Genomic DNA, 16780 nt, shown 5'->3' with positions numbered 1-16780 from the left:
AAATGGGAAAAAATATGAAAGAATGTTATAGACATTATTTAAGAGTATTATTTAAGAGTACTATTTATTTGCTGAATCGTAGCAAAGTAGTATCGATGAAATACTTAATATAAACAAAGTGGTCTAGACTAAGTCAATGACGGTAGAAAAATGCTAAAATTTAAAAAAAAAATTGTGGTTTTGGTTTTTGAATTTCTACTTTGTTTGGCAAGGGCCACTAGATAGTGTTACAAAATTGGCTTTTAGTTGTTCCATCTTATATACCAAGAAATGGAATTGATTGGACCTCTCTGTAAGGCGAGATACAAGTTTGAATTTGTACCAATCCCAAGTCCCTGCAAGGTCACACACCCGCCATACCCTTAACACCTGATTTTACCAAATATAACACAAGGGGTCTTAAGATTGTCTTTAAATGCAAGGCAAAAATTCAAACTTTTAATAAACCAAAGAAAGAAATCTTCAATGTCGCAAGCAAGTGTAAAATGTCACATTTTAACCATTGAAAAAATAATATGTTGTGGGAATCACAAACTATAAAAAAAATTAAGCAAAAAAAAACAAATGAATGGTAACTATGCTATTTTGATATTTTTAAAACAACTATGCAGTTATGGCTCGTAAGTGAATGTATCATAGAAGAAAAAAAAACAATTGGTGTTTTTTAGATTCAAAAATTAATAGATGTTATTTTTATATTTAAAAAGATTAATAATAATAAACAAAAAAATGAGAAAAATAGGTTGCAAATAAAAAAAATTAAAAAAAGAGATTAAAATTGAATTTGTCCCTTTTGAGAACAGTCCAACAGTTGCATACGACTTGGGGGCTTCAAGAGTTTGTTGGGTTCCACAAATTGTTGTATTTTTATTGTTCCTGTGTCTGAGTCTATATCAGTTTGGTGTTACAATTGTTGTAATTGGTGGTAACTGACCAGGAGATATTTAAAGCTTTGCTTTTACAACTGGTGGCTGGATCCATGTGTAACCTTCAAATCTCTTAGAGGGGACAAGTATTAAATAAAATAGGTTGCTTCATTTGTCTGTTGCACAAAGTAAAGAGAAAAACTATACTAACTTGAGAATGAAATATCCAGTTGTGTTACGTGTGTGTGTGTATTTGTTTGTATTCTGAATGGGGACTTGAACAAAGGAAATTCCAAGTCCTTGGACATCATATGAAAAGAATCAACAAGTCCTCAGAAGGATTATGTTGTTAAAAAGATATTGTTAAGAGTAAGTTATGTAGATTTGAACAATGGAGTCCTCAGTCTGAATGTAAACACACACTTGTGTGGACGTATGTGTGTGTGAGGTAATTGTGTATTCTTTGTCTGAAATTGCAAATGGCTGGGTTTAGAAATCATCCGAGTGAATGCAATTTTTATTCATTAGTGAGTAAATGTTTATATATATGCAACATATGACCAAAGATTTAGTAATAGGTTTGTCAAGAATTGACTCAACAAGGTTACAAAGCAGAACAAGGTTAGCAATTCTTTGTATTGAATGAGGATAAAGTAGTGAAAGAGCATGTTTGTTGCAGCACTGTGTTGGAAGTTGAACCATGTGTCAATATATCTCGTGGGAATAAATTGTCGATATTTATCATGTCGTAGGTGAGCCTGTTATGTACCATCACCAGCCGACTGCTTGCTTTCTGTGGTACCTTTCATGGAGGTTAACCATGTAAGTGGATTCGCATGACAACTCCATTCCCTTCAAACTTGGAAAAGGAGGTGGGTGGGGCTAGAGCGTGCAAAAGAGGTCATCACAGTCACGCATATATTGTTTTAACCATTAGCTCCTCTGTTAGAAAGCTTAAGATTAAAACATTAAAAATTTCTTGTTTAACCAAGAATAAATTTTAGCTGGAATTTCCAGAGACATTACCAAGATAGCATTGTTAGTTTCAACTTACAAATAACTTAAAATATAAAATTATAATGTAATTTACAAAAGATTATATTATTCCCTCAACTCATTTTAAATAGTTGTACATAACAGAGAGAGTGAGAGAGGAATATTTGTTAATATACGGAAGGATGTCTTTTTTGTTACCATTCCCTTTTAAGTCATCTGAATTTATTATTATGTATGTTTCGAATGCTTTGCACAATATTTACCAGGTGGAGTGCTTCCTACTTTGTAGCTTTCTTTTCAATTAGCCTTGACAGTATTATTTTCATGTAGTCTGCCTCAATTCCCTTTTACCTCTTTACATGTCATTTTGTGCAAGTCGAGACCAGGGTTGGATCCTTATTGGAATGTTGGCTAGTTTCTGTTAAGTAGCTTCCTTCAACGGGCAAGTGTCATTTGATTTTTGTCTGGTAGATTTATTTCGTTCTCCCTTCCTGGTCTGCTTATAGACCTACAGCAAAGACACCTCAACTCCTCCCATTAAGAACCACCTAGCCTCCATTTAAGTCCCATCTGGCCTCCCATCAAGTACCACCTAGCCTCCAGTTTAGTCCCATTTGGCCTCCCATCAAATATCAACTGGACTCGAATCAAAAGTCATATATCTAGATAGATGCTTCACTTGTGTTGGGAGCAGACTTTCACAACCCAATGGCCATTGGTATTGGTCCCAAAATTTAGCACAAATTATTGCTAGAAGTTTTCAGAGGTAGTTTCCTAGAAGCTGTGGTCCTCAGATTCCCCCCCCCCCCCCAGCCATTGAGGAGTGTACTAAAATACATTGAACATTGACAAGAGATTTAGTCTTTTTGCAGACCAGGTACAATATAGATGATGTTTCAAAGGTTTTAAGGTCTGTATGTGATAAACTTCAACCTTAAAGCTGGTGTCAGCATTTTCATTTTTGGGCAGACCAGGTACCCTATAGATAATTTTTGCACGTTTGTAAGGATACGTTCATCTTATATACTTTCAACTGTTGTAAAGGTGGATGTAAGTCTTTGCAGACCACTAACCCATCCTGTAGATGTTAAATAGCTTTGAAAAATTCCTTTAGGAATTTTTATGAGTTTCCATAAAGATGATTTCTTTACAAATGTTATACGTGTTAAGCATTGCAAGTATTCCACTTTCAATCCTTTAGATGACGGTATTGGTATATTGTAGACCTATAAGCCACATAGATAACGGTGACGCGGTCTTTGCAATCTTAGAGGTGGCATTTGTTGAGTTCTTTCAGTCTCATTCATCATAAGAATAATGTAAAGATGGAATAAAGCCGGCTATGTTTCGTTTTCTCATCACAGAGTTGTGTCTTGTAAGTTTCTCACATCTGTTGTTTGTTAATAATCCTTCTTGCATCTTTTTCATAGAAATTGAATTTTCCAAAATAATAATTTTCTGTAACCTAATGGCTGGCTGCCAGTAGATTGTCATCAAGGCTAGATTACTTACTTTAAGAGAGTGCAAGACATTTTGTTAAAGGTTTCTTCCATGTGCCCCATGTATTTTTATAGATTCACTTGTTTGTCACATTTATAAGTTGTCGTTGACACCAACGGCCATTTTAAAATAATTTAGTATAATAAATTTATGATACTGGGTAGTTAGAATTTGTCTTGCTCTCACAATCTCGCATGTCGATCCACAGCTGGCTAGATGGTTACAATATTGTGACTGCGGTCATATATTTTAGGGATCAGAAGGAAGGCTAGAATGTCGTTTTTTTTCTTTTTCTTTCTTCTTTAGTGTAAGCTTTAGATATTTAAAAGTGACAAATATGCATCATATTAACTAGAAAATGTATGAGGTAATGGGCTTCTTTTTGTTTCTTTTTTTCTTCAAAAGTGCAGACTTTTTGTTATTATGTCTTTCATGCAAACCAACATATGAGTTGGAATCCCTTTGCCACCCATGTGATGCTGCACTCACTAGAAAAAAAAAAGGAATGTTACTTCATAGTAAGAAATAAACCATTATGAATACCACGTATTTGTATTAGGTGATTAACCCAGAATTAATTATTAAAGTAAATCATGTGTTGTTTAAATTGTCTGATAAACTATTTGAAAGCATCAGTAGCCATTGTTGAATTAGTCTTTTTTTTGTATATTGCACATGTGTCCCCTCCCTGCATGCACCTCACCTCTCACACAAAGCTTTCCATATATATTTTAGGTTTTTGAAATGTAAATTTGTTGTAAATAATTTTGTAAATATTGTCTTATTTTGACAACTTATTAAAAGATGTGGGAGTCCAACCGTCCACATCACGTTTATGCAATTATGTTTTATAATGTGAGGGCGTGGAGTGAAAAAAAAAATGCCAGTTAAAAAAATGAAAAGTGTATCAAACATTTATGTCAGTAACATTTTGTGCAAGAAAACAAGTCAATTTAAGTTCCTGTGTTCAACACAAATTTGGTTAATATATAAAAAAGAAAACTTCAAAGGAAAATTTTCTGTACTGTTAAAACATCCAATAGGTAGCATTACCTTGACCATGTTGTTAGCTAACACAAAAAGATATTGAAACTTTTATGGTAAAATATCCTTGGCAACATTCTGATATTATCATCAAACAATCGTCATCTCGGGCGAGTGGTGTTAACAAAACTGAGAATGAAAAATGTTTAACTAACAAAAAATGTGATTTTACTCCGATCAAATTTTATGTCTTAAATGTTACTGCAGACACTTTTCTGATTCCCAAATGTTTTGTTTTTGTATTTTTGGTCTTGTATGTGTAACTTATTGTAATAAATTGCAATACAAACTGGCTTAACATGTGAAATATTTCTGTCGTCTTTTTATTTTGTGTCTGGAAATAATATTCTCTGTGCTTATCAGCGTGAGACGCAGACAAATCGATGCTTATACACAGAACTTGAGTTGCCCCGTATATAAGTAGAGTGCTGCCCTTGGGCTGGGAGCATGCATGTTTTGTTTTATGTGTAAGCAAAACAGATAGCAGCCCAACCAGGGACTAAATATTTATGCTTTCCCCTCTAAAACCTGTTAACTTGCACTGAACCGAAAGTTAATGGGTATAGCTGTTAATCTGTCATACAAGAAGAAAGTTGGCAGAGTGGTCACACGACTAAGATCTATTAATACCCTAACACGTTACCCCCCCATCCCCTTCCGCTCATCACCCCCCCCCCTTTCTGAAGTTCAACTAAATGGTCATCTCTGTTGCAGGGTGAAGGCCCAGGTGCTTCTGTTGAAGGGGGTTGAGGTAAAAGCATGGTAATGATTCACAAGGAGGGAAATATGTGTTCATGGTGTTTAGTAATGTCATGTGACCACCACTATTCATATGCATAAAGAGCTATGGTAGCCAAATTATATCACTGCTTCCAAACAATAAAACTCTCAACTGTCTTTTTAACTGCGAGAAAATAAACATATATGACAGACAACTTTAAGATCCAGAGAGCAATCAACACCGCACAATGAACATAGGTATCTCTGTTTACAGATTTATTTTTGCTGACAGCATCATAACTTTACAATCCTAACAATAAAGACATCTTACGATCAAAATAAAAAAAATAATTCACATTTGTATGTATCATCTCGTCTACAAAGGAATGTAGCCGAGAACAAACTTGTCTAACAGTGATTTTCTCAATTTCACAGAGTGCACTGCTCCATTTCAATATTGTCGAGAATGTAAGTTAATTTTGGTGCATTTATAAACACATTTCACGAATTTTGAGAATATTTAGTTAACCATGTCTCGTAGAGGGTAAAGTGAAATTTTTTTTTAGTCCAAAGTACCATTTTGCTTTTGCGAAAGAATACAACTGAAATGCCCTGACACAACAAAAGCTACCTGTTGTCATGGTGATAATTAATTTTGCAATACCCCTTCACAGAATATCTATGTGTGAGACCATACATTCTACCTTAGTCCAATCTTTGAAGGGGAAAACAAAATTAGACCTGCATGATAATTGTGCTTTCCTAAATCATAATATTTTCATTGTATAAAGATTTCTACAGACGATAACGTCTGAACATTTATATTAATTACTGCCTCGTTAGTGACCAGAAAGAAAAAAAAACAAAAAAAGAACACAGAAACAGATAAATCTATTATATTCTTGAAACTCTAGAGCTGAGAATTTAGAAACCATGAGCATGGCAATTTAGATCAACCATCTCTCTCATCTGGCATTTATAAGTTTTATACTAAGTCACAGATAAAAGATTAAAGATACTAGTGCCACAATATAAAACTCCACACGTTTCTCCTAAATCAGAAACCTAATACTTGCAAGTTTTACCCATATTTTTGCTTATGCACCTTTTTTGTAAAGCCAGGTAATAAGGCTGTACCAATCCGATGTCAAAAGTCACACAAGAGAATAAACGTCCATGGGGCCGGCACCCATGCTTTACACAAACAGTGGATAATGGTGTGTTTACATTTTGCATAAAACTTTTAGAGGTGTACAAATTTTGCATATCATTCAACACCTGTATTAGATATGAGATTCTGTTTGCAACATAATGTGGTACATTCTTGAATTTGAGTAGAAATATTAACATTGTGTAAACCATCCCTCATATACTTCCCACCAGATAACTTATAACATTCAACAGCCTTTCAATTCTTTAAGGAGCTCATTTCATCCCCCACTGATTATTTCACACATTCACAATGCTTTGACACTAATCTCATGTTCAAGGATATGGCCGACTTCAATACATTTTGTTACATAACAGAGATTTCATGAAGTCAGTAGAACTTTTCGTGTGTTTGTGCTATTTGTGTTGCTTTCATCTACATTTTCACTTTGATATCTACAAGCTTGTGAAACCTCTTATTAAACCACTTGTTACATTATTTTATTCCCCTGGGCATCTTCTCTGCGTTATCTGACATGTTAACTCCTTCACGTCAATGAATCCAGTTGAGACTGTATGGTTTCAAGCTATCATGTAAGAAAGAAGATATGTAAATATATTATAAATGTATCATATATATATATATTAAATAAAAAAATATCTAATTCTATTCATTAATTGGAAAACAAATCATTTGTTGTAATTAACCACCCCTTCAGCTGGAATAGCACCTGCAGACTTTTTTTAAATTAAGATTTCAGATAAGGAAAATTGAAGCAGTAAGAAAGAATAAAACATACTCAAATAAAGTACCAAGCCTGTTTAACCATAGCTACAGACTCTGGAAAACAACTGCAGGCTATGTTTATTTTTCAAATTCTCTTTTAGATAAGGAGAGTAATGAATACCAGAAATAGAAATGAAAGAATCTCTGGTTTAGAATTATACAAAGCTGACAGCATGGGCATCTACAGAGGGTTGGGGGCACTAGGGGGGGGGTCACTAGCCCATTTGGAAAATTGAAGTGGTAGAAAAGAACCATAAACTGTCCTCAAGTTTACGACATAAGAATTGACCTGTTAACGTTCACATTTTTGGACAGTTAACTGGCTATGAAAACCATATTGTTTGCTTGTCCCCTCCTCTGACTCTTTTGCAAACATCCATGGCCAGCAGTGGACAAATTTGCAAAATTTGAGAGTCACTTTGTTTTAATACTTGGGAGAAATTAAAGTCAATTTTCAAAGAGCAATTTAGAATTATCGGAACTGAAAGCAGAACTCTCCTTTAGCTTTGGAACACCTTATCCCAAGATCTCGGACGCAGAAATGGCTACCCCGCAAAGCATTTGTCATTTCCTTCTTAAGGTCCATAGGAAACATGCGTTGTATTTAACACAACTGTCGGGTTTTGCAGGCAAGGGAGATTACAGAACAAAAGTCAGTCTTTGGGAATCAAAATTATTTGAAATGTTCTTGAAATTCAGATTGATGTAATCAACAGACCATTTCCAGTGAAAAAAGGTTTTCAAGATGCAAAATGGTTGGATAAATGCTCAAATGATCTATTTCAGAAGTGGCAAAAAATACTTCGGTTTCACTTTTCTGCTGTTTGTACTTGAAAACCTTGAAACCAGTTGATTGCTCTGTGTACTTCAGTGTACAATATAGTGAAGAAGCAAAAACAGCCAAATTGAATGAATATTTAGTCTCTAATTATTATTGATATCAAACCAAGGTTGTATAAGACAAAAGAAGATGGTAACTACCTGGCCATAGAATTGGAAGAGCTCCTCATGACTAAATTCCATTTGTATTTTATCTCTGCCGCCCTCGTCATCTGCAGACACCACAAACTCAAACATGGCGTTAGGCGATTTCATCTTACTCCGGTCAGCCTGAGCCATTTGAAGGTTTAGTCTCCAGTTAACGTCTTGCAACTGAGGGAACAGCAGAGAAAGTTGGGTTATCAGACGTTGGACTGGATGTTTGACTGGATGTTCTCCATGGGCAGGAGGAGGGTGGGGTGTGGGGGGTTGGGGTGGGTGATAGAAGTGGGAGGGGGAGAAGAAGTGTGATTACTTTACTAAAAGATTCTTACACAAAGAAGCAATATTCAACTAATAATATATCATAATGAACATTTGTAATTCACCGGTATCCATCGAAAAGAAACACGCATGGCACAGAGATAAGCAAGTAAGTAACAGAAAAAGAATGAGATAACAAAAGGTAGTTTTTAATTAGAAGTCATTGAGGTCTATAAACAGATGAGTTTTCATAGTAGATTTGATGGGACACAAGATGCGGAGAGAGTTTGATGGATTCAGGTAATTTGGGTAATAAGGTTGTAACAGCTCTGATAAATAAATGCAGGTGATGAACCGGCATATGAATGGCAAACATATGTAAGTATCTTAAAAGTGATTCTGGCAGAAACTGGTATCCCATGTTATCCTCTTAATACAGGAGTGATATGTTCTCTAGAATTAGCACGTATTAGAAATATCAAAATGCAAGGTTCTATTCGAAATAATTTACTGTAAAATTTGTCAAAGTTTATCTTTCTTCCAATGATCAGAGGATGTTTACATAGTTGGTTTCTTCTACTCTCTAAACAATGCTTATTTGCAGTCAAACTTTCAAACTTTACATCTTGTACAGAAAGCTCATCATTCATACTGGTGTCTGGCAGCATCCTCCCCCAGAAAAAAAATTAAAATTGTGCTTAAAGCTACTTTGAATTTCTGCATGAGGTTAAAAGGAGCCCCCCCCCCCCCCTGCATGGACCTGTGTCTACTGTTATCCATCTAGAATCCATTTCATGGTTGTAAATGTATATGTGTGATACGGCTCTGGGTGTTGGGAAGAGTGATACAAATACAATTACTTAGGTCGCATTTGCATATGCAATGCTGTGTGATATGAATATCACATTGGGGAGAGGGTTTTCCTATTTATCATCCTACAGTATCTTCAGTCAGTTATTTAGTTTAACATCATATCCAATTTTTCATTACTTCAAGCATTATGCCAAGGGAATAATTTACTATTCTGGCAAGTTTTGGGTAATATTTTTGAAAGGTCTTGAAGTTTGGCTTCTTATAAAACACTACGGTTTTTGCGTACAAAAAGAGCTATATATACCTTTGTATGGCAAGTTGCCAATTTTGCACAGCATTTTGCTATTCGATACTGGATAAATTATTCCCTGATGAACTTTCAGAAACAATTTATCAAAAACAATTTTATGACATTATCACAAACAATCTTATGTTCCATTAAAAACTGGTGATCTAGTCCCTACCCCCCCCCCTCCCACATAACAATAAAATTACATGCAAGTTGTTTTTTTGCTCTCACCAATGATATCACATCTTCCTTCCCTAGTGCAATACTTCAACCACTGAATTAATCCAAGCCAACCACCAGCTTACAGAATACAGAATGATTTCTTTGTGAAACATGCTCTCTTACAGAGCCATACGCTCACCTGGTTAGGGATAAGAGTCTTCTTTCGTAACCTTTCCACGATATCTTTGGCCTGTGTTGTCCAGCTGGTCTCAAAAAGTGTTACCTGTAAGACAAAGAAAAGGCAACAAGCATATTACTGCTCTTACTTTAGTTATCCCAAGTAGCTATCAAAACTGAGATATTCAACTTCTGTCTATTAATTATCCTCAACGGCTGGGAATAATATGAATGACTAGAGCCTCTAGACAAATTCTTTTGAAATGTTTAGAAATTTGTAACATGACAAAATTTTGGTCCAACACGTATGGCCTTTAACATCAATTTAAAATTGATTAGTACAGTACTAAATTGATGTTAAGCTTTTTCTCTTTATGTAGGGTACGTTTGAAGCACAAGCTCGTCTCTAATAAAATCAAACCATTAGATAACAACCATTTTGAAATTGATGGTAAACAGTGTCTTTAAAATCATCCAAATAAGTGACTGGCTTACCTTCTCCTCACTCAGACCAATGTTTTTCAGTTGTTGGGATAAGTTGGCTGGTTTGGCAAGATGATAAGCAGCCTAAGAAAATAGATGAAAAATTAAATAAAAGGATGAATACCAACATAAAGAACGTTCATATGTTATTAACAGAATGTAAATTCATTACACAGTAGTCTAAACTAATGAAGAACTAAAAACCCAACTTTATTTAAGAATATAATAAATACTTTGATAAATATCAACAAAGTTTAACCTCTTGGTGTTGTACAGACAATCCAGAGGGTGACACTCAAATGAAATCTCAGAATATGATAAAAATCTATATGATGTGAGTGAGAGCTTCATCTTAAATGTGATAAGAACATGCAAAAACAAATTGCCCCGCAATCTTGCACTAATTGCGTATGTAGATCCTTAAGGCTAATAGGTTTGAGCATCCAATAGGCCAATCATGTACACTGCTCAATCTGTGTATGGTAACATTATGGTTGTCTGAATCTTTCGCTCAGACACACAATGTTTCCCACTGGCTCTCATAGAATATTAATTGAGAATTAATAACTCATGAATAACTTAAGGGGACAATGTGTGATAACAGTGAATTGTTTACATATATCAAGACAAAGAGTTATTTTGCCAAGAAGAAAAAGGTGACCACCAAATTAATGCAATATGCGTCAAATGGCAGTTAAGAGAGACAGGAGGGTGTTGGACAACTTTGAGAGAGATTAAAGAGCAATTTAAGTCAGGGGAGATGTGTGAGGAGCACCATTAATCCAGGTATTTAAATGTGCTGGACGATTTACTCATTTCTAATATAAACTAAGCTACTATCTTTCCCTTTAATTATAATGATGCAATGGGACATAAATAGAGATCAGCTAGTTACAAAAATCCACCCCAGTCACCCCTTAAAGGGAGTGAAGACTGGCGCACAATAAAATGTCTTATGCCGGTAATCTGACCTAGTTTCGAATGAGGTGTAACAGAAGTGTTAGACACCACCATCGGTCCCAGAAAATACACACACAGCTTGCTACCGTCGGTAATTAGACACTAGTGTACAGTCAATACATATAGCTACGGTCAATACCCACAACACAGTGTACATAGCAGCAAAGGACATCTCAGGTCTAGATAAAAGATAACAAGGTATCACATTTTATTACTGTCTGCATTTTGACTTTTTTTGTTGTTGACTGCAACGGAAAGTTAACATTTTCAGAGGGCGGCACACGGTTTGGGGCGAGTCTTCAATGCCTTTAAACTATACTGTACCTGTTCTACAAAGAATGATGTTGTTTCAAGAATTAGAGTAATATCTGGTGAGTCTAGGTCCAACACTCCTTGGAGTTTCTCCTCTTCTTCCTCAGAGAATGGTCTTTCATCCTGTAAGAAAGGCATATATTATGTATGATTCATTATAGCATAAAGTTCTGTAATGTAATGTATTATGTATGTAATGTTATGTAACATAATGAAAGGTAACATGTATGAGAATTTTCGTTGTGATTTGTGCATTTGTGAGATGAGAGTGGGTTTGACCCTAAGCCAGTGAAAGAAAGGTGGGTTCTGCATCCAGGAGAAATACACTGTTTTCCGGTCTGAAATGACCTACCAAATTATAAAAAGAAAATCCAATATAAGCTATAAATTTAAATTGCATAAGCTGCATGATTTGAAGTGTAAACATAAAAGCAATTTGGCTTCTCCCACATATACACACATGTGGGTGCATAGCGTTGTTAAATTCTGCCTTCCAGGCCAATAATAGGTTGAAGGCAGAAGAAGAGGTAGCTGTTAGCAAGTGCGACAGTAACATTGGAACTCCATCACAGTTGCATTAACTGTCTCTTAATATTATCCTGTATTTCTATAACTTTTCTATGTAGCCTTATGCTTTACATTTTTCTCATCAGTAATTTGTGATTTTTTTTACCATATTAACAAAACAAAACAAAACAAAGACAATAATAAAAAGGACTTTCAAGTTTAATACATTTTTAACAAGTTCCATTGAGCCAGATAGTGCGTACTATCATATTTTAAGCTTACCTTTAAGTGAATCTTCTGTAATATTCTAGATAATATTCTGGCATATTTTGGACTTTCAACATTGTTTATTTTCTCCACTGCTCTCTTGATACTAAAGAGAAAGATTAATGAGAAGAAAGATTAATGAGAAGAAAGATATATATAAATGAAATCATACAAAACGATGTTTCATGAAAACAAAATACAATCATTTGTTACCTGATAGAGTTTTCTTTTTCTCTTGTGTATCCCTGTCAATTTAAGGTATCTAGTCATAACGTCCCTTTACCAAAACGTCCCCGCTTTTTTAAGACCAAAACGTCCCTGCTTTTTATCAAAACGTCCCCGCAGTCATAACGTCCCTGTGAGTCAAAACGTGCCCGCTTTTATAATCAGTTGGAATGCAAGTGTGGATGTTTTAAGTTCAAATCAAAGAGTCAAGGATAAGTAATTAGGTTGAAAGCACAGTTATTAGGAGTGGGAAGTACCCGTGTGAGAGCGGGAACATTTTTGAGTATAATTTTACTTCGTAAAAATAAACGATAAGTGATTTCACTCGATTTAAAATATTATATTGATATATATATATGGTATAGTATACGCATCCAAATTCTTTTTTAATTTCTCTTGTATAATATTTTTTGTTTTCCTTAATTCGTCACGTCACTGAAAAACATATAGCGTATATACCTTATTCATACCAAATATAATTAAACGATATAGTCCTTCATGATTTATATAGCGCCAGTAATCCAACTTGCATGCCGATAACCTAGCCAAATTATAACTTAAAATGAATATATATTCACAACTGTGAATGAATGTGATAGACGGGGAAGTTTCGACTAACGGGGACGTTTTGACCAACGGGACGTTTTTGACCAAAAGCGGGGACGTTTTGGTACGGGGACGTTTTGGTAAAAGGACGTTTTGACTGGTAAGCCCATTTAATATGTAAAACATAAGAAGAAAACATACTAATGGAGGCATATGCTGCTACAATGAAAAGTATGCTAACTGACATAACTGTAGCTTTACACATCTAGGCATAAAGTGTCGTTTCAATCAAAAGGGAGAGATATGTGATTCCTTGGTTATATTATGACATGGAAACTTCTCAAACCTTTTTCTGTCTGAATCCTATGGAAACGGTTTCTATATTTGAGCTTTGATTTTCTTTTGTGTTGGCTAAGCATCTTGATCCAACGTTCAGAAAATGTTATGTAATGACAGTGACCACCTTGTCTAGGCTATCTAGCCAAACTATTTAATCCTTCAACAGTTTTGATCATACACTGCATGCCTATTGCAATTAGGCTTCGAATCTGGTACTATTTCCATACATCCTACTTCCTATGTACTCTTCACAATAGCGTTTCCCACAAAGGCAGGGGAACCCTCAATTACTGTCGTGTAACTGGCATCGACGTATATTTCGATGAGTTTAGGCTAGGCCTAGGAAAAGTTAGGACAAGCGCTAATCTATCCAACCCAAAGTCGAGGTTAAATTTAGGTAATCAACGTTATACTATCTGCTATAATGACATATACGGTGCTATAGATCTAGCCTACCTGGATGTCTCAGAAAACATCAACGCCATGTTACATCAAGAGTGTAAACTTCCGTCATGTAATGATAGTAAAGGCCAATACTTCAAGTTATCCATTCATTTCGCTAAACTAGTACTAGTAGTAGTACAGTCAAATACAAAACAACTGCACAGTACTTTATCAGTGGAATTTGCTGCAAACCACAGTTCCAATATCAAAGATGTCAATGGAAAGGGAAAAGGGCGAAAATGTACGGAACAATGCTTGCTAGCTTCTGTACAGATATCCACCCACTTTATACAGCGCGTTGAATGGGTCCCCTGTAAGTTTAGATTCAAGTTAGCGTACTTATTCAGCGTAGCTGTTAATACAACAGTTAAAATTTCATGAATAACACCATTTTTTGTTGAATTTTATCGTCCAAAGTATCTTAATAATGTGAATATACAAAGGATGGCCCAGAAAGAAATTTCGCGCGTAAGTTCTAATTAGATTCTTCCTAATACTTAGTGGCATGTTTGACAAATCACAGATAAAGCTTTTCAGATCTATGTTATGCACACGGCACTTTGAAGGTTTCATAAACAGACATATGTATGTATACAGAGTGCAAATTTCATTCTATAGTGCACGGTCGATACAAAATGGCAGAGAGCGTGAGAAATTCCACCTAAAGCAAGGAGAGCAGATCGGTATCTAATTATGGCACTTATGATCGTATGACTAGCCAATATTTCGCAATCAAAACTACCCAAGTACGTTATGGTCACCATGAACTGAAATTCGCCATCTCATTTCCGCAGATACTGTTGACCATATGATGAATTTTGACCAGTGGCGGAGCCAAGGGGGGCTTGGGGGACCTTTAGCCCCCACTGAAGTAGTCAGCCCCCCCCCCCCATTGGCCCCCAACTGAAATAGGCGGGGAAAAAAACCTCATTTAAACAATATAGCCTACCCAAATTTTGTCAGCCATAACGCAGTGCTACAATGGTCAATGGAAATTTTGATGAATTTTGTTCTCATACGGCAATGTCGTGTGCGTTTCACAAACAGCGTCACGGTGTATACAAACTAAAACAGGAGTTGTGTCAGAGAGCGCGATATAAAAATTGAGCAAAGGAATTGGATCTTTCTCAGCAGGTAATATTTTAGTGATACGAAAACTGTGAATTGGTCTAATTTGACTAAAGTTACTCACAAAAAAATGCATATTTTTGGAGAAATTTTCAGGTGACAAGAGCCTCGCTAAATGCCACCATTTTGCATGTAGGCCTTTCCAGGATTGGGAAAAATTTCAAAAGGGGAGGGGGCGCCCCCTCCCCTTATACCCCTCCCCCAGGACGGCGATCACTCAATCTTGTAAGCCACCCACAAAATTGGCTCAGCCCTCCCTTAGCCTCCCCAACTAAAAATTCCTGGCGCCGCCACTGATTTTGACTATGGGGCCGCAACGTTTCTACATTTGAGCTAGTTGACATCAAATGTCAGTATCAAGGGGTTCGTCCAACTCGGGATGGGTAACCAACCTACATGTTTCCATCCTTGAGAAAATGTATAAGGAAACACTGTTTACAATGTTGTTTATATAAGATGACTCTTCAGACCTCCAATAAAATTAATAAGGTCCCTATCTATATGGGCAACCAACATACCAAGTATAATGCTTTTCAATCGGATACATAGTCTTTTAGAGATATGGATGTTACAAGAAGGCATTACACACACATAAGCTTCAGGAGAGCTAAAACCCACAGAGAAAGCAATTCTGTTCTGTCTTGTGCACACCACTCATTGATATTATTTACGTATGGTAACCTTCAATTAGTTTCATCAATGGAGAAATGCTTGACGAAAAGTGGAGTATGTGCATATAAATGGGCTTGTGCAATCATGACTCAGCAGCGCATGTATTATTAGTACCATGTTTATGTTACGGGCGTAAATATGGTGTGAAGGGGTTCCAGTAAATGCTTCTGTAAGGGCTTTCCTGCGGAGCGAGGAGTAGTGATAAAGGGAACATACACGATGTGATGCGTGCATTAAAGATCTGCTTTTATTGGTTCCAGTTATAGCACGCTGTAGCTAGGAAAGTTTTTTTGATTACCAAATAATAATAATAAGACTGATAATGCGCACACACCACTCAAAGAATGTTCATGGCGCAATTGACAATGAGAAATGATACAAATAATACAGAATAATACAAAAACAATGACAGAAGAAAAACTTAATGGTACAAGATTATATAAAAGCTTTTGTCCTTAAGTGGGATTTTATGCTCTTCTTAAAGTTAGAGAGAGTATATGTTTTTCTGATTTTTAAGGGAAGTTGGTTCCATAAGCGAGGGGCAGAAACAATAAATGACCTATTCCCCAAGATCAATGGACTCGTTAAGAAATGGATTCTCCAATTAGCCTACATAGCTTATTAACACCATTAGGTTCTTCGTGGAAACATTGTGTTGAAATATGTTCATATCTATATGTAGTACGTTAGTTTCAAACAGCGTTCACACAAAGACCCTCATACAAGCAAAATATGTGACAGGCGTTGCACGCTAATTGGTAAAAAGAGGTCATTTTTCGACCAAGGCAGGTCGATTACGTAAACTCAAGAAACCCAAGAAAGCGTGCTATACAGTCTATACAACTGACATACATCAAGGGAGCTGCTACTCTAACAGTAGCAGCTCCCTGCAGATATTGACGAACTGTCTCACTCCAGACTCGGCACTCGGATGCCCTCCAAACTACCAACAGCTGCCTACTGTTTACGTCAATGCCGCAGAGATAGGTGTACACAGTTGCGCTCGTGTTCAGATTTGCACACGTCACTATATTACTATTGTACGCGCACGCGTATACATATACCCACGTGATAAATCACATGTCAAAACAAACATTAAAAATCACAATAAACACTATTTGCAAGCAACCCTGTAATTTGCACACGCAACAT

General features: G+C 35.9%; 1 protein-coding gene across 1 annotated transcript; it reads right to left on the bottom strand.

The window, feature by feature from the left end:
- Nucleotides 1–6695: 6695 nt before the first annotated feature.
- On the bottom strand, nucleotides 6696–14061 carry LOC139978166 (COMM domain-containing protein 10-like). The gene is made up of 7 exons (XM_071988089.1): nucleotides 13841–14061; nucleotides 12290–12380; nucleotides 11513–11623; nucleotides 10241–10312; nucleotides 9768–9851; nucleotides 8044–8214; nucleotides 6696–6862 (listed from the first exon to the last, which is right to left on the bottom strand). Exons 1-7 carry the CDS (start codon nucleotides 13867–13869, stop codon nucleotides 6824–6826), a joined length of 597 nt encoding a protein of 198 aa, XP_071844190.1. The 5' UTR covers nucleotides 13870–14061; the 3' UTR covers nucleotides 6696–6823.
- Nucleotides 14062–16780: the final 2719 nt, after the last annotated feature.

This window comes from Apostichopus japonicus, chromosome 13 (genome assembly GCF_037975245.1).
Source record: "Apostichopus japonicus isolate 1M-3 chromosome 13, ASM3797524v1, whole genome shotgun sequence".
Classification (NCBI taxonomy): Eukaryota; Metazoa; Echinodermata; class Holothuroidea; order Aspidochirotida; family Stichopodidae; genus Apostichopus; species Apostichopus japonicus.
The sequence above is the reverse complement of the archived record's forward strand: the minus strand, read 5'-3'. Positions and strand labels throughout refer to the sequence as shown.

Excerpts from the sequence above, each read along its gene's own strand:
- LOC139978166 (XM_071988089.1), bottom strand. The coding sequence starts at position 13,869 with ATGGCGTTGATGTTTTCTGAGACATCCAG. Across the intron at positions 8,215-9,767 it reads AGACTCTTATCCCTAACCAG|TTGCAAGACGTTAACTGGAG; the intron begins GTGAGCGTATGG and ends CTGTTCCCTCAG. Across the intron at positions 6,863-8,043 it reads TCTTCCAATTCTATGGCCAG|CTTGAAACCATACAGTCTCA; the intron begins GTAGTTACCATC and ends CTTACATGATAG.